The sequence below is a fragment of the Desmodus rotundus genome, chromosome 11, assembly GCF_022682495.2.
Source record: "Desmodus rotundus isolate HL8 chromosome 11, HLdesRot8A.1, whole genome shotgun sequence".
Lineage (NCBI taxonomy): Eukaryota > Metazoa > Chordata > Mammalia > Chiroptera > Phyllostomidae > Desmodus > Desmodus rotundus.
Genome location: NC_071397.1, coordinates 6,111,052 through 6,136,052, shown reverse-complemented (window position 1 = coordinate 6,136,052; position 25,001 = coordinate 6,111,052). Strand labels below are relative to the sequence as shown.

The window sequence follows — 25,001 nt, the reverse complement described above, 5'->3', positions numbered from 1 at the left end:
TGTGTCAGCTTAAAAGATCCTCTTGATAAATAAAAAATTCTCACTTCTCATTCTCGGTTTTCTAGTATGTATACCCATTTGTCAAATTGGTGGCTTTTATTTTTATTTTTTAAAGATTTTATGTATTTATTTTTAGAGAGACGGGAAGGGAATGAGAAAGAGAGGGAGAGAAACATCAATGTGTGGTTGCCTCTCATGTGCCCCTTGCTGGGGACCTGGCCCACAACCCAGGCATGTGCCCTGACTGGGACTCAACCGGTGACCCTTTGGTTTGCTGGCCTGCACTCAATCCACTGAGCCACACCAGCCGGGGAAAATTAGTAGTTTTTAATTGTGTATTCCTACCAAGAATGTTTGGTTGAATTTTGCTTTCTGTTACTATTGTTTTTGTTCACAATATAAAGTACCATAAAATATTAAATATGCTTTTTATATAGTATTTTAGAAATATTTGGTCTCTTTACAACATTGTATCTTTCTAGCTCCAAACAATGTATGTCCATTTTTTTCTTAAGTTCTTCAATGGAGTTTTTATAATTTCCTTTACACATTCTATGAGTTTATTTTTGTGGTTTGCATGTGTTTTCCAATTATAAATTGCAGGTTTTTCCTCATTTTCTAGATGGTTGTTTTGGCATGGAAGGATTTTATATATTTTCGTGTAATAATTTTATGTGGTCACATTAGTGAACCTTCCTTATTTCTCTCATATCTTTTCAGTTGATTTTCATGGATATTTCATGTGGGCAATCAGATTATCAGCAATAATGATTATTTTGTTTCTGTTTCATCATCAATTTAGCTTTAACTTGGTTTTCTTAATTGCATTGTGTTTTTTTATTAAATTTATTGGGGTGACATTGGTTAATAGGGTCATATAGGTTTCAAGTGAACATTACTGTGATACATGGTCTGTGTATTGCATTGTGAACTCACCACCCACAGTTACGGTAAATCATCTGTCACCATATATTTGGCCCTCTTTACCCTCTACCATTTCCCCACCCCCTTCCATCAGGTAACCACCATACTATTTTTGTCTGTCTCCCTTGAGTTTCAGTTTTATATTCCATATATGAGTGAAATCATAGCTCTTAGCCTGTTCCGATTGATGTATTTTACTTAGCATTTTGTTCCTAAAAATTGTGATGAGACATCCTCATTTTATTTCTGAACTGTCTAGGAATGTTTCTAGTGTTTTATTATTAACTAGTTGCTTGCGTCTCTTACAGTTAGGCTGTGCATATAGGTATCAAGGAGGGATCCTTTTATTCCTGTTCAATGAAAACTTTTACAAATAAACTTAATGATTGCATTAAATGCTACTTTAGCTTTTATTGTGTTATTTACCTGACTCTTTTCTTCTTTGACTTTTTAATTTGATGACAGTTATTTTCCCTAATATTCTTCATTCTTTTGGAATTAACCCACTTTGTCATGAATCCTTCTGCCTAATCCTATCTTCCAATATTTTACATAGTATTTTTTTTTCATTTCTACTGGTTTTTGAGTATGTGGCTATGGTCACATCTTTATGTTAGGGTTATATTGCCTTCATATGAAGCAGCAAAAACCTTTTTTTTCCCTTTGTGCACAGAAATAGGTTAACATGGGAATTATGTGATCCTTAAAGTTTTGAAGAAAACTGTCCATAAAACTGGATCTGGCATATTTGGAGGTCAGGGGTCAGTAATATATTTGGGTAGTGGGGTCGGTTATTTTTTTAGTATACTTTCTCTTCTCCAAATCTAAGATTAAGTAAGTGTATCAGATAGGTAAAAACCTATCTGATACACTTACTTAATACACTCAGCTGGTAACTCTTTGTTTTCATTGCTTTTTCTTTTTTTAAATTTTTTATTGTTATTCAATTACAGTTGTGTGCCTTTTCTCCCCATCCCTCCGCCCCACCCCAGCCGAACCCACCTCCACCCTCCCCCTTGATTTGGTCCATGTGTCCTTTAAAGTAGTTCCTGTAATCCCCTCTCCTCACTTCTTTTTCTAACATTGTTAGATCCTCTGGTTGTTTCTGGAGCTATACAAAATAGGTTAACATAGCAGGATTGAACTTTTATTTTTAGAAAGTCTGCTTGCAAAATTGTCTCTTGTCTAGCGTCTGGAAACTTGGATTTTAGAAGAGTTCCTGTCATTAGTTGATGAGAGTGGCTCCTTTAAGCTGTACAAACAGAATGGTTTGGTTGAACACTGCTTTCCTTCATGGAGTCTGGAATTTGGATACACTCCAGTCAAAGGCTACCTACACTAACAGCCTCCCTTTAAACACCCTGGGTGTTGTGTCTCTGACACAGGCTGCCATAGCTCTGTGGGGGAATTAAGGACATCCAAGGTAACTCCCCTGGAGAGGTCCCTTCTGTCTGGTTTTCCTCAGACTTTGCCCCACTCGCTTTTTCAAAACCTTTGCCGACTTTGCTCTGTATTCTTTGCTGTAATGAATAACACCCGTGAGTACAACCATATACTGAAGTCATGGGAATTCATTTCATATGACAGGTCAACACAGTGACATTAAAAGGCAGTGGCAAAGTTAAAAAATATAACTTAAGAAAAACCTAATATAATCATTACAGATGTGGAAACAAGCTCATGGAAGTTAGAAAACTTGTTAAAGATCACATGTGTCATTAGTGGCAGAATAAGTTTCAAAACTGAAGAAAAGAGTCAATAACCAGTTTTACCCTGTAAACTTATTTTTTTTTCAGTTTTATCCATCAAGTTAAAATTGGTTGCTTAAAAAATAAAGTTTATGGTATATGGTTTCTAAAACATGCTTTTTAAAAAGCAAGCAGTGGACCCAAACTGTGACTTTATAGGTAAGCTACAGAATAGGGTGAAAATGTTTTCTCCATACAAGCTGTGGCATTGGTAACTTTGTTAGCACCATTTGCCTCTTTGCAGTAAGACTCAAAATGGAATTATATGAATTTTCTCAGCTGGTATTTATTTGTATATTTGCGAATCTCAGTAAGGGCTGGGAACTTACAACAGAGTCTAAATCAGTGGCTCATTAGAATCACCTCAGAATAGTGATTATACATTCCAGACCAATTAAACAAGAATCTCTGATAGGTGGGGCTCAAGCATCTTTTTTCTTTTTCTCTTTTAAGCTGCCCATGTGATTCCAACATGTGACAAGCTCATTGAGAATCATTGGTCTAATTAAAATTTTTTCTGTCATGAAGGGTATGAGCATCTTCTTTCTTTCTGCTGCATAGTATTCCACTGTATAAATGTACCATAGTTTTTTTTTATCCACTCATTTACTGGTGGGCATTTAGGTTGCTTCCAGCACTTGGCTATTGTAAATTGTGCTGCTATTAACATTGGGGTGCATAAGTTCTTTTGAACTGGTGTTTCAGGATTCTTAGGGTATAATCCCAGCAGTGGTATTGCTGGGTCAAAAGGCAGTTCCATTTTTAGTGGAAATTCCATACTGTTTCTGGAGAGCATTATGCTAAGTGAAATAATCCAGGTGATGAAAGATAAATATGATATGATCTCACCTATAAGTGTAACCTAATCAACAAAACAAATAAGCAAGCAAAATATAAGCAAACAAAACATTGAAATGAAGAACAAACTGACAGTAACCAGAGGGGTTGGGGGGAGAGGGATAATGGGGGAAAATAGAGGAAGGTCCATCAAGGAACATGTATAAAGGACACATGGGCAAAGCCAAAGGGGGTAGGTTCAAGGGTGGGAGGTGGGGATGGGTGGGGTGGGGGGCCAGGGGGGATTGAAAATGGAGACAACTGTACTTGAACAATAAAAAATTTTTTTTCTATATGCCAATAAAATTTGTGTTTATTCCATACATGGCAGTTTTCTATCCCTGGCAATATTAGCTTTATATCTCTAGTTGGAAAAGCATAATTAAAATACATATTTAGTAAATGAAATTGTACGAATAAGAACTACAGAACTAGAGAACCTACTAGGATGATATTTACATGTGTAGTATTAATGTTTATTGTGTATCAGTTGAAGAATTATAAGTTTACTTTTGAGCTAGTTAACCAAAAACCAGTTATTGTGCATCAAGAGTCATGTAGTTGCTTTTTGAGGAAGACACGGTTGCAGCTGCAGCGAAGTGCTGTCCCACCCGCTCCTGCTTTTGACTCACCTCTGGTCACTCTCGCCGAAGGCCAGTGGGTCAGGAAGCCGTGCCGCAGCAATGGCTTTTAAAGATACCGGAAAGATACCCATGGCACCAGAGGTGGTGATTCACCAAATTATAATTATTCTAACCAGCTGCAGTGTAAAGTCTTTAGAGAAGGTGTGTGCTGACTTGATCAGAGGCATAAAGGGAAAGGATTGCAAACAAAAGGACTCGTTCAGATGCCTCCCAACACTCTGAGAATCGCCACAAGAAAAACTCCTGGTTGGAGGGTTCTAAGACTCGGGGCCTGTTTCAGATGAGGGTTCACAAGAGCCTCACTGACTTGCACAGCCATTCTGAGATTGTTAAGCAGGTTACATCCATCCCTATTGAGCCAGGAGTCGAGGTTGAAGTCACTGTTGTAGATGCTTAAATCAACCTTTTAAATAAATTGACTATCAGTTGTTGAAAAAAAGAATCATTTAGTTAATTATTTGAATCTTACTCATAAGAGAGTATTATAACAGAATATATTCACTGGGTACAGGCATACTTCATTTTATTACACTTATCTTTATTGTGCTTCGCAGATGTTGCATTTTTTACAAATTGAAGGCAAGAATCTCCACCAGGAAACAGATTACAGTTTATTTTATTGCTATACTCACTTTATCGCCGTGGTCTGAAACTGAGGTATGCCTGTGTGTGCATTGCATCTTTTCAGCCAGGAAAGCACCAGTTTAGTTCAGAGTCATGCACCATCTCTGAAACGTTAGAGGGTGATGGCAGAATTTATGTGGGAGAGGAATGGGATTTTGAAGTCAGGTATGAGTTGCTTTCAGAATTTCATGGTTGATATAGGAAATAACCATGTTATTTTGAACATTGGTTGGGTAACCTAGCCAGAAATCAAAACAAAAAACCAAAACAGTTTGAACCTTTGTCTAAGGTCATAATCAAACCTTGATCGTGTGTTCGAGCAGGGGTTGGCAAACTATGGCCTGAAGGTTAAGTCCACCCTTTTCCTGTAAATAGTTTCATTGGGACATAGCCATGCTCATTTATTTAATTATTGTTTGTGGCTGCTTTTAGTTCAATAGTATTGTAACATAGACTGTACAGCTTACAAAGCCCCAAAATATTTACTATCTGACCCTCTGCAGAAAGTTTGCCAACTCCTGTGTTTAGACTGTGGTATCACACACACATTAAATGATTGATTTACACATGATTTACTGACACTCCTTAAGTCCATCCTCTTTTTTTTTTTATTGTTGTTCAAGTACAGTCCTCTGACTTTTCTTCTCACCCCAGCCTAACCCCCAGCTCTCCTCACCTCCCTCCCATTTCCACCTCCCACCCCCTGTTATTGTCCATGTGTCCTTTATAATTGTTCCTACAAACCCTTCACCCTTTTCCCCTGAAATTCCCTTCCCTCTCCCCTCTAGTCACTGTCAGCCTGTTTGAATTTCAGTGTCTTTGGTTATATTTTGCTTGTTTGTTTGTGTTGTTGATTAGGTTCCTGTTAAAGGTGAGATCATAGGGTATTTGTCTTTCACCGCCTGGCTTATTTTGCTTAGCATAATGCTCTCCAGTTCCATCCATGCTGTTGCAAAGGGTAAATTGATCCTCTTAAGCTGTAGTTCACACAGGTGACGAGATGATTCCGTTTTTAGGGCTTTCCAGTGGAGGTTGCAGTTGAGGTAAAGGTATTTGCCTTGGCAATGAGGGTGGTATGTTGCTGGTACTTTGATGATCCTAACATAGGGGATCAGGAGCTTGTTCACTTACCTGGGGTGGTGTCTGTTTGCCTAAGCCATCCTCCGTGTTCCTCTACATCACAGTCCTTGCTGTTGATTCGTCTGTTGGGGGTGGTCATGGAGTAGCAGGTAACTGGCAAACCTGGATGAGGAGGATCTTCCACTGCAGTCTATGGGGATAAAGACCATCTTTCATACACTTTGCTAGTAATGGATCTGGATGTGAAAGTTTAAAGATTAGGAGTGACTTAACTTTTAATCCTTCCTGGTCCAGGTGGAGAGGTCTAGAAGGTGTGGAGGGCTAGTGGAGAGAGCATATCTGGTTCGATTCCCCTAGTCTCTGGTGCAGTAGAGGGTAGCTGGCTCACCTCTGAGCTGCCAGCCACATCACCTTGGGCACCTGAATGCTAGTGAAGGCTCTCATCCACTTAATAGGTTATTTATACATGAAAAAGTAGTACATGCAAGTACATTAGAGATTTTAGAATATAAACATTGTTAGGTTTAGATGCATATAACTTCCTTTTCTAACATGCAAAGTTTTTAAGTTTTAGCTTTTGGATGTTCAGTTAATGTTTGTTGAAGGGCATTGCATACAAAAGCAAGGAAGTGCCTGTAAATGAGAATAAGTGTAATGATGCCCTGGTAGACACAGGTAACATGATCAGTAGAGCCGAACATTTGGACTAGAAGTTACAGTCTTGAGAAAAATATTTGGGGTTATTTTTTTTAAGGGGATTAGAATGCTTGCTGTAAATTTTCATTAATGTCAAGATATTTTTGTGAATACAGAAGATCACAGTTTTTTTCTAAAATATTTAAGGTGGTTTCTGACCAAAACCTCTCCCGTGAAAGTATTTGAAATGTGATGATTTAGTTTATTGTTTTCGTGATCTAGGTCTAGATCTGTGCCAAATGCCATTTCAGCTGGGTATAGTTAGTTATACCCTACCTTATTAAATCCGTGCTAAAAGAGGAGTTCTTCTGGTAGCTGACTCTCATTTTCCTGAGGTACTGAGAAATAAGGAACCTGTGTTTGGGTGCAGTGTTCTAGATTGTGGTAGCTCTAGGTGCTGCTAGTGTTTGAGGACCCTGGCCTTTACATTTACTTTCCGAGTGTGAAAAGGCAGCGGAGGTAGTAGAGTTAATGAAAGCATGCTGAATTGCTTCCCAGAATGAATGGATTAATAAAGATACCAGTAATGATGAAATTTCTCTTATGTGAGTGTTCTAAAGTAGTTTTAAATTTTACTTAGCTGTGTTTATGGTATATGATTTTCTATGTGTACTCCCCTCCCCCCACTAACTCTCATCTCTCCTTTGAACTAGATCAGCAAGTATTATCTATTCTACAAGATGAGTAACAGCCACCCTCTTCGCCCCTTTACTGCAGTGGGGGAAATTGATCATGTGCACATTTTGTCTGAACATATTGGTGCCTTGTTGATTGGGGAAGAATATGGTGATGTCACATTTGTTGTGGAGAAGAAACGTTTTCCTGCCCACCGGGTAATTTTAGCAGCGAGGTGCCAATATTTTCGGTAAGTCTGTAATACTTTTTGAAGATTCAGGTTAACTTGTAGAAACATTGGTATTTTTTTAGTCTATAAAAAATAACAAAGCATAACAATAAATACTAGCAATCCTTGACTTCACCATCTATTATAATTTCGTCTTTGTAATAACTTTTTGTTATTTTTTGAAAATCACCTTTTTCTTCAGGAGCTATCTCAGAATTACCAGGTTAGAAGGCTCCCCAGGCTAGACTGTACCCAATCAATCAATTTTCAAGATTCAAGAACATTTTTTAGGCTGAGTTTTTGTTGCCCTCACCTTCTCCTCAGCATTGATCACTAATTGGTAGACAGGCTTCTGGGTGTATAGACAGATGACCCTCTGGACTTGCTAATGAGCATGAATACCTCTTAGTTTCATACCACTGACATCCAGGACCTGTAGGTAGCTCAACAGATGCACCTTTAAGATGAGCAATTTGATGCCCCAAATTAAAGGAAACTTAAGTCCTTACTGAGACTGTTTCATAGTACCCCTAGAACTAAAACTAAATAAAATATGTATGTATTTAATTAATGTAAGACTTGTATTTATATGTAGCTATTTTTTGTTACTCAAATCCTTAATTTCCAGGGTTATACATGTTGAAGTGAACTCTGATTACTCTGCATTATACCTCATGTTAGTTAAAAGGGAATCATCCATCACTAAGTGATAATTTATCTTTGATAAATCCATTGGTCTCTATCCATAAAATCATTGATTTCCCTGGGAAACTTGATATCTAAAATTGAGATACTGATGGCTTAGAGAAAAATTCAGTTACCTTCTGTGAAAACTGCAGTCTGAGTTTTATGATCAGAAGTAACTGAAACAATGTAACAGGAACACCTAGAGTCACATAGTAAAGTGTGCCTCTTAGAAATATTTACTACTTAACAAGAACTTTTATAGTATTTTATAAAATATTTTAGAACATTCCATCTTGTACATATAAAGTGCCTCTGTAGATGAAGTGAGGAGCCTAGAAAAGAGAAGAGTCTATTAGAGTTCTTGCTAATACTCTCCTATTCCTCTTGCTAATGGCCTTGGTCTAGTCATTATTTGTTACCAGCCTCTGTCCTCTGCGCAGTTTTCCTTTCGTGTTTCTGTCCCATTTCTTACTTTTGGTCCACTTATTACTATTAAAGTGTTTTATGAAGAATCCTTTCTTTGTTAAGTCAGAATGTTTCAGCTTTATGTTTAATATTTGTTAATAGTCTATACCTTACCCTCTTTCAAAAATAATTTGAAACAACTGTAAATGGGTATCTTCTAGGTGATCAATATATTCTTAAAAGAAACTCAAATACTTAAAAAAATTGGAGACCATATTAAATGAATGGAATATACTCCTTTACTTATTGACCTTGTTCTTGATGTTTGTTTGTGGATATTGAATCTTAACATCTGATGGCTCGTGAGGCTAAACTCAGAGTCATTACCAGGGCTATCTTAAATTCTCATTGTCGACACTGTTCCTTTGTGAAGGTAAGTTAACTCTCAGTAGTCAGGAGAGGCTCTGCTAAGTGTTGTCATAGAGCCTGTCAATTCCCAGAGAAGGGCAGGAGGGAACTTCCCACAAGTTGGGGGTTTGTATTTAGGGTCCCAAGGGAGCTTCATCAAAACCACTGTTAAAGCACTGAGAATCCATGTAAGTATCATAGGTCACACTGGAGGAAGTCTTGGTGAGATCTTCCCAGGAAGGTGTTTTTAATCTAGTGACTTTAAAGTTGTGGTTGCATATTCTCTGGATTAGCTGAAGCCTTCAAGGGTGATTTTAGGCAGAGTATACCTAGTGAAGAGGTATGCTCAGGATATTCATGAATCTTTTGCTGGATGGCTTTACCTATTTTTCTGATCCTGGGGGAGGGTGAGAAAAGTTCCTGGCAGGTGTGGAGGGGACCCTGAGATGCTAACCCTGCTCTCAGAATGTTTAGGAGCAGGGGGAAATTCTTTTTTCCCCCTAATTCTGTCGCTCTCACTTTTACAAGTTTTCTTTCTCACTCTTCACTATTCTTTTTCTGTGCTCTTACCTTGTCATCCTCTGGCTGCCCTTTCTTTCCTGATAGATTGAAAGTTTAATTGGTTCATATTATTTCTCTGGAGTAATAGAGGGAGAAATTCAAATTCATTATGTGACTGAATTGTCTAGTTTTCATTTTTTTAGATGAGCAGATAAGCAATAAAGTGGGGATTTTTAAAACTCTGACAAATACTGAAAGAGAAAAAAAGTTAAATCATCCATAATTTCATCAGCAATTTCATTTTTAATTTATAAATTAACAGTGAAAGTCCTTTCCCCCCAGCCATGTATTCCCATTTCCCAGAGACAAACACTGTTAACGGTTTAATATGAATTTTCCCTGATTTTTCTCTCTAAGTAGATATATCTATATATATCTATGTGCATACACATATGAGTATATGCTGTATATTTTTTTACTCAACACATATGGACCTGCAACTTAACCTACTAAATCCTGGACATCTGTCCAAGACAGCATGTGTTGACCTCCCTAAATCTTTCTAATGTGTATCACAATATTCTCAATCATGTTCCAATGGGTGGACATTTAAGGTTTTTCCCGATGTTTCCATTGTTTCAGTACATATTCATATACGTTTATCTTTAAAACCATGCGGTATTATGTCTCTGGAACTGAGTCATAAAAGTGAGATTACTGAGTTGAAGGATATTCATATTTTACATTTGAACAGATATTACTTAAATTACTTTCCAAAAAGAAGTGCCCATTTATACTCAAAGCAGTGCATGAGAGACCCCGTGTTTCCATTGCTTTTGCAGCACTGCACATTAACAGGCTTTTTCATTTCTGCCAGTCTAACAGGGAAGAATGGCACCTGGTTGTGCTTGTTTTTATCTGATTATATCTTTCCTATGGAGTTTCACTTTTTAAAATGTCTGTTGGTCTTTAACATGTTTATATTGATTTCACTGTCACTCTCAAAAGAGCACTTTCATCTTTTTTTTTTTTAAAGATTTTATTTATTTATTTTTAGAGAAAAGGAGGGAGAAAAAAAGGGAGAGAAACACCAATGTATGGTTGCCTCTCACATGTCCCCTTCTGGGGACCTGGCCCACAACCCAGGCATGTGCCCTGACTGGGAATTGAACTGGTGACCCTTTGGTTTGCAGGCTGGCACTTAATCCACTGAGCCACACCAGCCAGGGCTCATCTTTTTATTTAATGAATGTTTATTATATATCTTGAGGTTTCACGATATTTCATTAGTCTAGTTGTCTATAAAATTAACTCCAAATAGTTTTAAAATGATTTCTCTTAATTTTTTAAAGAACTATTTTAAATGATTACTATGTATTTCTTACCTGAATCTTTATGTCATTATACAAACACAAGAAATGTTGATAGCCATTATTTCATAATTTTGTAGCAGATCTTAGTTGAGGCTTTTCTCATGCATTTCTTGTTTGACATGCAGAGCATTGCTGTATGGTGGAATGCGAGAATCTCAGCCTGAAGCAGAAATCCCTCTTCAAGACACCACTGCAGAAGCATTCACAATGCTACTTAAATACATCTACACTGGGCGGGCGACACTGACGGATGAGAAGGAGGAGGTGCTGCTGGACTTTTTGAGCCTGGCTCATAAATATGGATTTCCAGAGCTCGAGGATTCTACCTCTGAGTATCTCTGCACCATACTTAACATTCAGAATGTCTGTATGACTTTTGATGTTGCCAGCCTCTACTCACTTCCCAAGTTAACTTGCATGTGCTGCATGTTTATGGACAGAAATGCTCAGGAGGTGCTCTCCAGTGAAGGCTTTCTCTCTCTTTCTAAGGTGGGTCATTGCCTGCAAGGAATTTACAGGCACACATTGTTTCACTTATATCTGAACAGTAGAAATGCAGCAATGGACTAAGAATACAAAATAAAAGTCGAAGGCGTGGAAGAGGTTGTCTGCCTAGCCACCCTGCCTCTGGCTACTGAGACTCGAGATCATATAAGAGAAAGAGTGTGTCTGTTATATAAGAAAACAGATTATGTCTGTTTTCGTTTAAGGTTCTTCTTCTGGTAAATTCTGTGTGCTAAAGAGACTGTGATGCTGGCTGGTTGTTTTCAATGTGATGACGGTCAAATAGGCTTCTGTGTGGTATTGCATACTATTTTTTCAATTTGTATGTCTTTGGAAAAGAGATTAACTCCTTATTATGAGAGAAAAAATTCATGAAGAAGATCAGATGTGTCATTGGATGTCTTTAAGTCACTGTTTAGTGTATGTTGGGTTGGCCAAAAAGTTTGTTTGGGTTTTTTCCGTAAGATGGCTCTCGTAGTGCTTAGTTGTCTTTAACTTAATTTGAAACAATTTTGTTCGATTGTATTGTGACAGCTGTCATATCAGCATGCATTAAAAAAAAAAAAGCATAATGCCCTGGCTGGTGTGGTTCAGTGTATTGAGTGCCAGCCTGCCAATCAAAGGGTCACTGGTTTGATTCCCATTTAGGGCACATGCCTGAGTTGCAGGCCAGGTCTCCAGTAGGGGGTGTGCAAGAGACAACCACACATTGAGGTTCTCTCCCTCTCTCCCTCCCTTCCCCTCTCTCTAATAATAAATAAGATAAAATCTTTAAAAAAAGCTTATCAAAATTGGTGAGTTTTTGTGTAGCAATTTTAATATTGAAGATGGAAGAAAATATTCAACATTTTTGGCATATTATGCTTTATTATTTCAAGAGAGGTAGAAATGCACCCAAAACAAATAAATTGTGCAGTCTGCGGAGAAGGTGCTATGACTGATTGAATGTGTCAAAAGTGGTTTGTGAAGTTTCATGCTGTAGGTTTGTCGCTGGACAACGCTCCATGGTTGAGTAGACCAGTTGACGTTGATAGTGATTAAATCAAGTTGATTGATAACAATCAATGTTATACAATGCAGGATGTAGCCGACATACTCAAGATATCCAAATCAATAAAGTTATTTGTGAAAATGAAAATATGTTTTTTATGGAAAAAAACTAAAAGAACTTTTTGACCAACCCAATATATTTGCTAGCTCAACATTCATTATTATTTGGTGTTTTACACTGTATAATGGAGTAAAACTATTTTGCTCAAATCTTTCTCCGAACCCTGGTGGTTGTCTGTCCTTTCCCTTTCTGTGTTCCTCCTAGGACATGAATATTTTGAATGAGAGCGCCTCATTTAAAAGGCTACATATCTTGTTTTGAGTTTAAACTATGATTTTTATTATTCTACTTTATTTTCAGAGGCAAGGTCTTTGAGAGTTGCACTCTATTGCTGGAGGTCAGTCTGAAAATCTGAGAACCAAAAGTATGGTAGTGCAGTAATACTGTGAAACAAAAGATTTTGAACTTTAGATGCCAGATGTATCTTACTGACTCATAAATGCAAACTCTCCTGAAGAACGTGTATGGAAAGACAGCCTGCTCCTCGTGTTGCCATTTTTTTCCTGTTATTTTATTAAAGATGGATGCAGATGTGTTGGGAAGACTGGATGTTTGCTGTAACGGTACAAGATGCCTGCAGCTATTCTTACAGCCACAGTGTGCAGGAGAGTGCGTGGCACAATGATGGAGAGAAAGTGGTCAAAGAGTTAATTGTTTACATAAACTGACACTTGCAGTTCTTTTGGATAATGCACATGGTTGAGCTCCATATAACTGGAATTTTTTCTTGTTATCCTTTTCAGACAGCACTTTTAAACATCGTGTTAAGAGATTCATTTGCAGCTCCTGAAAAAGATATTTTCCTAGCCTTGTTAAACTGGTGTAAGCACAATTCAAAGGAGAATCATGCTGAAATCATGCGGGCTGTGCGTTTACCTCTAATGAGCCTCACGGAACTTCTGAATGTTGTGAGGCCTTCGGGACTGCTGTCTCCCGATGCCATTCTGGATGCTATTAAAGTTCGATCAGAGAGCCGGGATATGGACCTCAATTACAGAGGCATGCTCAGTAAGTACCTGTTCATTCCTGATCTCACCAAGGAGTTTTGTTTGCCTCACACGACAGTCTCAGCTACAAAACTATAGTGCAGGTGTACATGGCGTGTGTGGGTCTAAGAACAGATAGCTGTGCTTCCTAAGTAATGCCTTTCCTTGTCATTCTCTTACTAAGTCCTCCTGAGAGTGCGTAGTCATTGTAGATTCCCAAAGGGGTATTTCTTGCCATTCTTGGACAGATTTCTCCAGCTGTTCCCCAGAATGTTGGAAATAGATATTTTCCTCAAAAGCTTTTTCTCATGTGAAGACCTCTGCTCCCTTTCTCCATCAAATCAGTACTAAGTACATGCTATGTACTTATTACTTTAGGCACCATGAACACAGAGATTCTAAATAACCATAATAATAGCTAACACTTATATATCATTTCCAACCCTTATGTGGTAATTTTTCTTAATAAAAAACAATAGCAATGACCACTTACTAAGTTTTTAATGTTTCAATAACTGTCTTACATGATCATTTAATTCTCACAGCAGTCCTTTGAGGTGTATACCATTACTGGTTCCATTTTACAAGTGCGGAAACCAAGGCACAGAGAGGTTAAGTAACTTGCCCAAGGTCACACAGAAAGAGTCATGGAGATGAGAGACTTAGGCTATGCAATTAACCACTAAACTACACTAAGTGCAAAATACAGTCCCTGCCTTTGATCCTTTTAATTTCATTGTGGTAATAAGACATACCCCATGAAGAGTTAAATACAGCAATTTTTAAGAGGGTACATGCTCTGAACTTCAGAAGAGGGAATGGCTTAGAATGATTCGGGGATATTTCATGGAGATGATAAAGCTTGAAGTGAGTGTATTGGAATTTGATTTGAATGGCCTCAGGGTGGGGTGTATTTCAGATAGGAGGACTGGTGAGGTTTAATAGACAGATTAGAGCATTTAAGGACTGAACAGAGGAGTTTGACTGGAGTGAAAAGCTTATGTTGATTAATAACCGAGAAAGTTTGTAAAGGTTAGCTCAGGCAAAATCATGGAAAGCTTTGAAACTAATTTGGGATTTTGCTTATGTGCAGTGAGAAGCTGATTTTAGAGATGGGGAGAAGTATGAGTACAGTGGTAATTTTAAAAGATTGATCCGTGGTGGTGCTATATGTGATAATTTGGAATAGGAAAAAACTTGATTCAAGGAGAACAGAAACCAGTGGTGGGGGGGGGGGTATTTAACCAGTGCACAACTGATACAACTTTAATCTAGAGTGATGGCTGGGAGAATGGAAAATAATGGATGTATGGAAGAGATATTTTAAAAATCGTATCTTGGTGATTCCAGGGATTTAAATTTGAAGATTATATTTGGGAGGAAGTTACCTTATTTTATCAAATTTAAGAAACCAGAAATTCTGAGTCCCCATTTTTTATGTACCGCCGAGAAAGGAAATAATAATTCCATTTAAACCATGACACAGCATCACATTTCAGAAATGTTCACATTTGAAAAAAAGTGTCTTAGAATTAATGAAATACAGAAGTTCTTTGAAGAAATCCTGAACTTATTTTTAGACTTACTGAGCTTGAGGGTTTCTGGGACATCCAGGTCCCACGTTGGTTCTCATGTTAGTCACTTCCCTGAGCAATCTTTTCCTTGACTGTGGCTTTAGACACTCTCTTGAAATATTGACTGATCCTCAATAGGTGTCCTCGCTGACTTCTTTCCTTACTCATCAGATTTAGATTTCTTTTCATTGCACATTGAAGAGAAAACATAGATTTTGGAGCCAGACAAATTTGACTTCAAATGCCCAATTAGTCACTTACTAGTTATATAACCTGGTATTAAATTACCTAATGGATTTTACCTTTAGTTTTATATTTCCTGTTATGGTTATGAGAATTAATTGAAATAATGCACACAAATAATGTGTTTAAGCTCCATGTAGGAAACCATTGTTATATTATCATTATTAGTGTTCTTCCTTATCTTTGTATGTCTGTGTAGGAATTATCGCATTATTTTAAACATTTTTTACTTACCTTTGGTCCTTGAAGATAGAGATGATCTTTGTAAGTCCTATTAATCTTGATATACTTAACATTTAACATACTTAATAACATGTAGCAGACACTGGGTGCATGAATGCAAGGAAGAATGTCTAATAACAGTGGAAGCACGTTACTGATGTTTAGGAAGCAATCAAAGCTGGTGATGAAGGAGTTGAAACCTGGGCTAGAGCACAGAGAAAGAAGTAAAGATCATAGTCTGTGATTTACAGCAGACCTATAGCCAGGGGGCTAAAGGCAGAGAAGGAAGAGTTAGAGAGGTAGGAAGAGAACTAGGAAAGGGTTACAGAAGCCACAGAGGAGAGAGCTTGTACATGGAGAGGGTGGTTAGTGGTATCTGGTGATGCTCGGAGGTCAAGAAAATTGAGAATGGAGAGAAAACACTTGGATATAAATGGTGGGGATTTGGTGAGTAGTCTGGACTGAAGCTTGGTTAACAGGGAATTAGGCCACAGACTTGAAAAGGTGGTAACTACAATGTGTTAACTGTCTGCTGTGTGAATTGGAGTGAAAGGTAGTAGAGAAGCAGTTTGGTAGCTGCAGGGGACAGGTCAGGAGAGGTCCTGGGGGGGATTTGGAAGTGCTAGAAAATGGTGCTAGTCAGAGTATGGGAGGATGGAGGGGGGAGAGTTATCAAGACATATAATTTTAGGCTTTCTAAATTGTCATTGTTGGATTCTCTTCTATAAGCTCCTTTTTTTCCCTTTCTTACTCTAGTTTTGATCTGAGGTGCTCATGGGGTTTGTTCTTAAGGCTAGTCTTGGGACATTGTTGCAGGAGTACAGAGGTGCTGTGGACATTTCACATAGTAATCGGTAGCTTGGAATTGATCAGCTGTTCAGTATAGTTGTCCAGCCTTGGCTATAATAACCCACGAAATTACCATGAAAGGGAGTAGTCAGTCAACCAGCTGAGGCACACTCAGTTCTGGAATGACATACTTACTGCAATTATTGCTCATAAATCTTAAGCCCTTCATTTTGGAATGATTCAGTAGGAACTCAAGGAAGAGGTTATACAAATATTTGGGCATCTTTTATCTAACTTCTAAACTTGAGAAATGACTAAGTAGTTGGCTTTTTTTTTTTTTTACTTTTTAGGTATATGTATAGTAAAATCAATAATATAAATACTAAGGAAGCATATCATTTTCCCATCAGACCCTAAAAAGCAAGTTAGCTGTTTCCCAAGTAAATGTGATCCAGACATTATATTAATTATTTCTTTCATCAGATTGCTTTACTGTTAAGGGGGAAAAAGGGTCTAAAACTTCAGAACTGTTCCTGAAGTTATTGTTCTGGAAAGATAATTCTGCTTATTTTGAAATTATTGAGCAAATTTGTTTTTTGTTCTTTTCTGGGTATAGGTTCTTTGTCTTTGGGGACTTTTCATAAAGTGTAGAGAACTTTTTATCTTGGGAGTAGGGAATAATATCCTTTAAAAATTTTTTTTCTTTTAGTTCATTAGCATGGTTACTAGAAGGTTTAATTCTTAGAGCTGCATATCCTGAGGCTTTTTACCAAATTACAGAGATTTTTACACCCTTAAAAGAAAAGAGGACCCAAAGGATGTTTTAACTTACCAGTGATGGTTAGTCTTTCAGGGAAAGAGGTTTGGACTGATTTTGTACATATATAATGATTAGCATTTGTCTATCAACCTGGGGAAAGGGAATTAACTTTTAATGATAATATTTTTTCCCCTAGGGTATTTGAGCTACTTGTACTCAGGCCATTCTCTCAATGTTTAGTTTTGTCTTAGCTGTAGAGATAGTTATTTCTGATAAGGTAAAGCTGAAGGAGTTCATCATCACCAAGCCCTTATTATATGAAATGTTAAAGGGACTTATTTAAGAAAAAAAGAAGATTGAAACTATGAACATTAAAATGACAACAAACTCACAACTATGAACCACTGAATCCAAAAAACAACAAAAAACCAAAAACAAACTAAGCAAATAAGCAGAACAGGAACGGAATCATAGAGATGAAGATCACTTGGAGGGTTATCAGCTGGCAGGGTGAAGGGGAAGAATGGGGAAAAGGTGCAGAGATTAAGAAACTTCATTGGTGGGTACAAAACAGACAGGGGAATGTTAAGAATAGTATAGGAAATGAAGAAGCCAAAGAACTATATGCGTGACCTATGGGCATGAGCTAAGCGGGGGGATTGCCAGAGGGTAGTGAGGTACTGGACAGAGTGGAGCATAGGGGGAGAAAACAGGGCAACTGTAATAGCATAAATCAGTAAAATATACTTTAAAAAATGACAAATATAAAGAAAACTATTGTTACCTACCATCTCCTTTAATGTCTACCACCCTATGTATTTTAAAATTTAAATATTTAATTGTTTATACTATAACAGTTATCCCAATTTTTTCCCCTTTGTCCCCCTCCACCTAATCCACCCACCACTTCCACAGTCAGTGCCCACACCGTTGTCCACGTCCATGGGTCCTTCATATATATTCTTTGACTAATCCCTTCACCTTCTTTCAAATAGTCTCTACCTCCTCCCTCCCCTCTTACAACTATTAGTCTGATCCATGTTTCTATGCCTCTGGTTCTATTTTGCTTGTTTGTTTATTTTGTTCATTAGATTCCACTTAAATATGAGAACATATGGTATTTGTCTTCACCAACTGACTTATTTCACTTCGCATAATAGTCTCCAGTTCCATCCATGCTGTCAGAAAAGTTAAGAATTCTTTCTTTTTTACTGCTGTGTAGTATTCCATTGTGAAACGTATCACAGATTTTTAATCCACGCATCTACTGATGGTACTTAGGCTATTTCCATATCTTGGCTATTGTAAATGGTGCTGCTATGAACATGGGGATGCATATATTCTTTTGAATTGATGTTTTGGCATTCTTAGGACATATTCCCAGTAGTGGAAATGTGGGGTCAAAAGGCAGTTCCATTTTTAATTGTTTGAGGTAACCGCTGCTTTTCACAGTGGCTACACAGTCTGCATTCCCACCAACAGTGGACTAGGGTTCCCTTTTCTCCACATCCTCGCCAGCACTTGTTGTTTGTTGATTTATTAATGATAGCCATTTTGGCAGGTATGAGGTAATATCTCATTGTGGTTTTAATTTGCATCTCTCTTATGACTAGTGATGTTGAGTATTTTTTCATATGTATATGGGCCATCTGTATGTCCTCCTTGGAGAAGTGTCTATTCAAGTCCTTTGCCCGTTTTTTAATTGGATTATTTGTATTCATGGTATTGAGTTTTATAAGTTCTTTATATATTTTGGAGATTGAACACTTGTCTGATGTATCATTGGCAAATATATTCTCCCATACAGTGGGTTCCCTTTTCATTGTGATGATGGTTTCTTTAGCTGTCGGAAGCATTTTAATTTGATCTAGTCCCATTTGTTAATTTTTTCCTTTGTTTCCCTTGCCCCAGGAGATATATTGGCAAAAATATTGCTATGTGAGGTATCTGAGATTTTTCTGCCTGTGTTTTCTTCTAGGATTTTTATGGTATTACAACTTACATTTAAGTTTTTTTTCCATTTTGAGTTTATTTTGGTGTATGATGTTAGTTGGTGGTCTAGTTTAATTTTTTTGCATGTACCAGTCCAGTTCTCTCAACACTATTTATTGAAGAGGCTGTCTTTACCCCATTGTATGCTCTTGCCTCCTTTGTAAATATTAATCGATTATAAAGGTGTGGGTTATTTCTGGGCTCTCTATTCTGTTTCATTGATCTGGGTATCTGTTCTTATGCCAGTACCTGATTGTTTTGATTATAGTGGGCTTATAGTATAGATTGATATCAGGTATTGTGATCCTTCTAACTTTGTTCTTCTTTCTTAAGATTGCTGAGTCTATTTGGGGTCTTTTTTTGGTTCCATATAAATTTTTGGATTTGTTCTAGATCTGTGAAATATGCCGTTAGTATTTTAATAGGAATTGCGTTGAATCTATAGATTGTTTTTGGGGGGTAGCATGGACAGTTTTAATGATGTTAATTCTTCCAATTTATGAACATGGTATATGCTTCCACTTACTGTATCTTCCTCAGTTTCTTTCTTCAATGTCTATAGTTTTCTGAGTACAGACCTTTTTCCTCCTTGGTTAATTTATTCCTATGTACTTTTTTGCTATTTTTGTTGCGGTAGTAAATGGGATTCTTTTCTTCGTTTCTCTTTCTGATAGTTCATTATTGGTATATAAAAATGCCATCAATTTCTGAATATTGACTTTGTATCCAACTGCTTTGCCGAATTCATTTATTAGGTCTGGTAGTTTTTTGGTGGAGCCTATAGGGTTTTCTGTGTATAATATCTTACTGTCTGTGAATGACAGTTTTACTTCCTCCTTTCCAATATGGATGCCTTTTTCTTCTTCTTCTTGTTTGATCTCTGTGGCATGGACTTACAGTATTATGTTGAATAAGAGTGCTGAAAGCAGACGCCCCTGTCAGGAATGTCAGGAGCAGACGTTCCTGATCGTAAGGGAAACACTTTTATTTATTTATTTATTTATTTATTTATTTATTTATTTATTTAAATTAAAAATTTTAAATCATTTTTTAATTAATGTTCGAATATAGTTGTCTCCATTTTCCCACCACCACTTTCCCCTGTCCCATCTCCCACCCTCAATCCTACCCCCCTTTGGCTTTGCCCATGGGTCCTTTATAAATGTTCTTGATGATTCTTTCCCATCTTTCCTGGTATTTCACTCCCTCCTCCCCTCTGGTTACTGTCAGTTTATTCTTAATTTCAATGTCTCTGGTTATATTTTGCTTGCTTGTTTGTTTTGTTGATTAGGTTCTACTTATAGGTGAGATCAAATGGTATTTGTGTTTCACCACCTGGCTTTCTTAGCATAATGCTCTCCACTTCCATCCATGCTGTCACAAAGGGTAGGAGCTCCTTCTTTCTTTCTGCTGCGTAGAATTCCATTGTGTAAATGTATCATAGTTTTTTGATCCACTCATTTATTTATGGATACCTAGGTTGCTTCCAGCACTTGGCTATTGTAAATTGTGCTGCTGTGAACATTGGGGTGCATAGGTTCTCTTGAATTGGTGTTTCAGGATTCTTAGGGTACAATCCCAGGAGTGAAATTGCTGGGTCAAAAGGAAATTGCATTTTTAGTTTTTTGGGGAACTTCCATACTGTTTTCCACAGTGGCTGCACCAGTCTGCATTCCCACCAACAGTACACTAGGGTTCCCTTTTCTCTACAACTTCACCAGCACTTGTTGTTTGTTGATTTGGTTATGATGGCCATTCTCACTGGTGTGAAGTGGTATCTCATTGTGGTTTTAATTTGCATCTCTCTGATAGCTAGTGATCCTGAGCATCCTTTCATATGTCTCTGGACCCTCTGTATGTCCTCCTTGGAGAAGTATCTGTTCAGGTCCTTTGCCCATTTTTTAACTGGATCATTTGTCTTCCTAAAGTAGAGTCATGTGAGTTCTTTATATATTTTGGAGATCAAACCCTTGTCAGAGATACCATTGGGAAATATATTTTCCCATACATTTGATTCCCTTTTCATTTTGCTAATGTTTTCTTTAGCCATGCAAAAGCTTTTTATTTTGATGAAGTTCTATTTGTTTGTTCTTTCCTTTATGTCCCTTGCTCTAGGAGACATATCAGTGAAAATATTTCTGCTTGGAATATCTGAGATTTTCCTGCCTATGTTCTGTAGGACTTACATGGTGTTGTGACTTATATTTAAGTCTTTTATCCATCCTGAGTTTGTTTTTGTGTATGGTCTAAGTTTATGGTTGAGTTTCATTTTTTTGCACATAGCTGTGCAGATCTCCCAACACAATTTGTTGAAGAGGCTATTTTATGCTTCTGCCCTCCTTGTCGAATATTAAGAGACTTGGGTTTATTTCTGGGTTCTCTATTCTGTTCCATTGATCTATGTGTCTGTTCTTATGCCAGTACCAGACTGTTTTGATTACTGTGGCCTTGTAGTATAGTTTGATGTCACATATAGTGATCCCTCCTACTTTGTTCTTCTTTCTCAAAATTGCTGCGTCTATTTAGGATCATTTATAGTTCCATATACATTTTTAAAAAGTTTGTTCTATATCTGTGAAATATGTCATTGGTATTTTAATAGGGACTGTGTTGAATCTATAAATTACTTTGGGTAATATGGACATTTTGATGTTGTTAATTCTTCCAGTACATGAACGTGGTATATGCTTCCATTTATTTGTGACTTCCTTAATTTCTTTCTTCAGTATTGTGTAGTTTTCTGAGTACAGGTCTTTTACCACTTTGGTTAGGTTTATTCCTAGGTACTTTATTTTTCTTGTTGCTGTAACAAATTGGATTTTTTCCTTATTTCTGTTTCTGGTATTTCACTGTTTGTGTACAAAAATGCCTTCAATTTCTGAATATTGACTTTGTATCCTGTTGTTTTGTCAAATTCACTTATTAGGTCAAGTAGTTTTTTTGGTGGAGTCTATTGGGTTTTCTATGTACACTATCATGTCATCTGCCGACAATGACAGTTTTACTTCCTCCTTTCCAATATGGATGCCTTTATTTCCTCTTGTTTGATCTCTGTGGCATGGACTTCCAGTATTATGTTGAGTAAGAGTCGTGAAAGCAGACACCCCTGTCTTGTTCCTGATCTTAAGGGAAATGGTTTTAGTTTTTACCTATCATGTATGTTGGCTGTAGGTTTTTCATATGTGGCCTTTATTATGTTGAGGTATACTCCCTCTATTCCCAGTTTGCTGAGGGGTTTTTTTAATTATAAATGGGTACGGGATTTTATTAAGTACTTTTCTGCATTTATTGATATGATCATGTGATTTTTGTCTTTCATTTTGTTTGATTCATCACATTTATTGATTTGCCAATATTGTACCAACCTTGCATCCCTGGGATAAATCCCACTTGTCATGGTGTATGATCTTTTTATGTATTGTTGGATCTAGTTTGCTAATATTTTTTTGAGGATTTCAGTGTCAATGTTCATCAGGGATATTGGCCTGTGATTTTCTTTCTTTGTGTGTCTTTACCTGGTTTTGGAATTAGGATAATACTGGCCTTGTAAAAAAATGTTTGGAAGTCTTCCCTCTTCTTGAATTTTTTGGACTAGTTTGAGAAGGAGAGGTGTTAGTTCTTTGAACAATTGGTAAAATTCACCTCTGAAGCCATCTGGTCCAGGACTTTTGTTTGCTTGGAGTTTTGTTATTACTGCTTCAATTTCACTAGTTTTTATCTGCCTGTTCAGGTTTTCTGCTTCTTCTTGATTCAGTTTTGGAAGATTGTATGTTTCTAAGAATTTATCCATTTCAACCAGGTTGTCCACTTTCTTGGCATATAGTTCCTAGTATTTTCTTACGATTCTTTGTATTTCTGTGGTATCAGTTGTTACTTCTCCTGTTTCATTTGTGATTTTTTTAAAAAATGTGGGTCTTTTGTTTCTTGAGGAGTCTGGTTAAAGGTTAATCATTTTTATCTTTTCAAAGAACCAGCTCCTGGTTTCATTGATCTTTTGAATTGTTTTTTTGTCTTTTTATCATTTATTTCTGCTCTGATCTTGATTATTTCCTTCCTTCTATCACTCTGGGCTTTGTTTATTGTTTTTCTAGTTATTTTAGTTGTAGGGTTAGGTTATTTATTTGAGATTTTTCTATCTTCTTTAGGTAGGCCTGTAATACTGTGAACTTCTCTCTCAGGACTGCTTTCACTTGCCCCATAGGCTTTGGGTGTTGTTTGTTCATTTTTATTTGTTCCCCGGTACTTTTTTATTTCATTGTTGACATGTTCATTATTTAATAACGTTATTTACTTCCATGTATTTGAATATTTTTTAGTTGTTTTGTGTGTGTATGTGTGTGTGTATGTGTGTGTGGTTGATTTCTAGTTGTAAGCTATTGTAATCCGAGAAGATGCTTGACATGATTTCAGTTGTTTTGGATTTGTTAAGATTTATTATGTCTGCCATGTGGTCTATCTTTAATCCATTTGCACTTGAGAAAAATGTGTATTCTCTTGCTTTGGGATGACACGTTCTGTAAATGTCAATTAAATTCATTCAGCCTAGTGTGTCATTTAAGGTAGCTGTTTGCTTGTTGAGTTTTTGTGTGGAAGATCTGTCCATTGGTGGTAGTGGTGTGTTAAATTCCCATACAATGACTGTATTGCTGTTGATCTGTTCCTTAAAGTCCTCCAAGATTTTCTTTATATATTTAGGTGCTTCTATATTGGGTGCACATATGTTTAGAATGGCTATATCTTCTTGTTGAATTAATCTCTAGTATTATGTAGTGACTTTTATTTATCTTCTTATGGCCTTTGTTTTGAAGTCTGTTTGTCAGTGTAAGTATTGCTGTCATAGCTCTTTTTGTCTCCATATGTGAGGAATATTTTTTTCCATATCTTCACTTTCAGCCTGTGGAAGTCCTTTGTTCTAAGGTGGGTCTCTTATAGACAGCAAATATGTGGTTCATGTTTTCTTATCCATTCAGCTACCCTATGTCTTTTGACTGGAACATTTAATCTGTTTATGTTTAAGGTTATTATTGACAGGTACTTATTCATTGCCCTTTTTTCCCTTTGAACCCATGTTCCTCTCTCTCTGTTCTTCTTAAAGCAGTCCTTTTAACATCTCTTGCAATGCTAGTTTGGTATAAATATACTCCTCTACCCTTTTTTTTCGAGGGGGGAGGTCTTTATTTTGCCTTCTATTTTAAATGACATCCTTGCTGGATAGAGTAGTGTTCATTGTAATTCCTTGCTTTTCATTACTTGAAATACTTCATGCTAACCCCTTCTGGCCTGTTGTGTTTCTGCTCAGAAATCAGCTGACAGCCTTGGAGCTCCCTTGCAGGTAAGCTACCTGTTTCTGTCCTGCTGCCTTTAGGATTCTCTCTTTGTCATTAAATTTTGCCCATTTAATTGTGATGTGCTTTGGTGTGGGTCTCTTTGGGTTCATCTTGACTGGGATTCTATGTAATTCCTGAACTTGTGTGACTTTTTCCTTCGCGAGTTTGGGGAAGTTTTCTGTCATATTTCTTCAAACAGGTTTTCTGATCCTTGCTCCCATTCTCCTTGTGGCATTCCTATGATGTGAATATTATTAGGTTTTATGTTGTCTCAAAGATTCCTTAAACCATCCTCATTTTTTTAAGTCTTTTTTCTATTTGTTGCTCTGACTGGGTGTTTTTTTCTACTTTGTCTTCTAAATCGCTAACTTGATCCTATGCTTCATCTAGCCTGCTTTTTATTCCTAATGGTTTATTCTTCATATCAGATATTGCATTCATTTCTAATTGGTTCTTATTTATAGTTTGTATGTCATTTCTCATGCTGATGTAGTTCTCACTATGTTCCTTGAGCATCCTCATAGCCATTACTTTGAACTCTGTGTCTATTGATTTGCTTGCCTCAATTTCATTTAGCTCTTTTTCTGGGGATTCCTCCTTTTCTTTTGTTTGGACATTGTTTCTTTGTCTCTCCATTTTAGCTCTCTCTTTTTTTGTTTCTATGTATTAGATAGATCTGCTTTGAGGCACTGTTTTAGTAAGGTGGCAGGAGTCCTGTGGGA

At 37.0% G+C, this 25,001-nt stretch overlaps 1 protein-coding gene and 1 pseudogene across 8 annotated transcripts in view; both read left to right on the top strand.

The window, feature by feature from the left end:
• Positions 1–25,001, top strand: part of BTBD9 (BTB domain containing 9) — a 431,840-nt gene that overhangs the window by 42,471 nt on the left and 364,368 nt on the right. For 7 of the 8 annotated variants that reach the window (XM_053913937.2, XM_053913938.2, XM_053913936.2 and 4 more), the window contains 3 exons: positions 7,207–7,418; positions 10,897–11,260; positions 13,130–13,394. In XM_053913937.2, coding sequence (XP_053769912.1) covers positions 7,234–7,418; positions 10,897–11,260; positions 13,130–13,394 — 814 coding nt within the window. In that variant the 5' untranslated portion in view covers positions 7,207–7,233. Of the gene's footprint in view, positions 1–4,790; positions 4,811–7,206; positions 7,419–10,896; positions 11,261–13,129; positions 13,395–25,001 lie in introns of those variants that run through there. The other variant, XM_045193168.3, reaches the window with a different exon arrangement.
• LOC128779531 (small ribosomal subunit protein uS10-like) lies at positions 4,193–4,700 on the top strand (annotated as a pseudogene).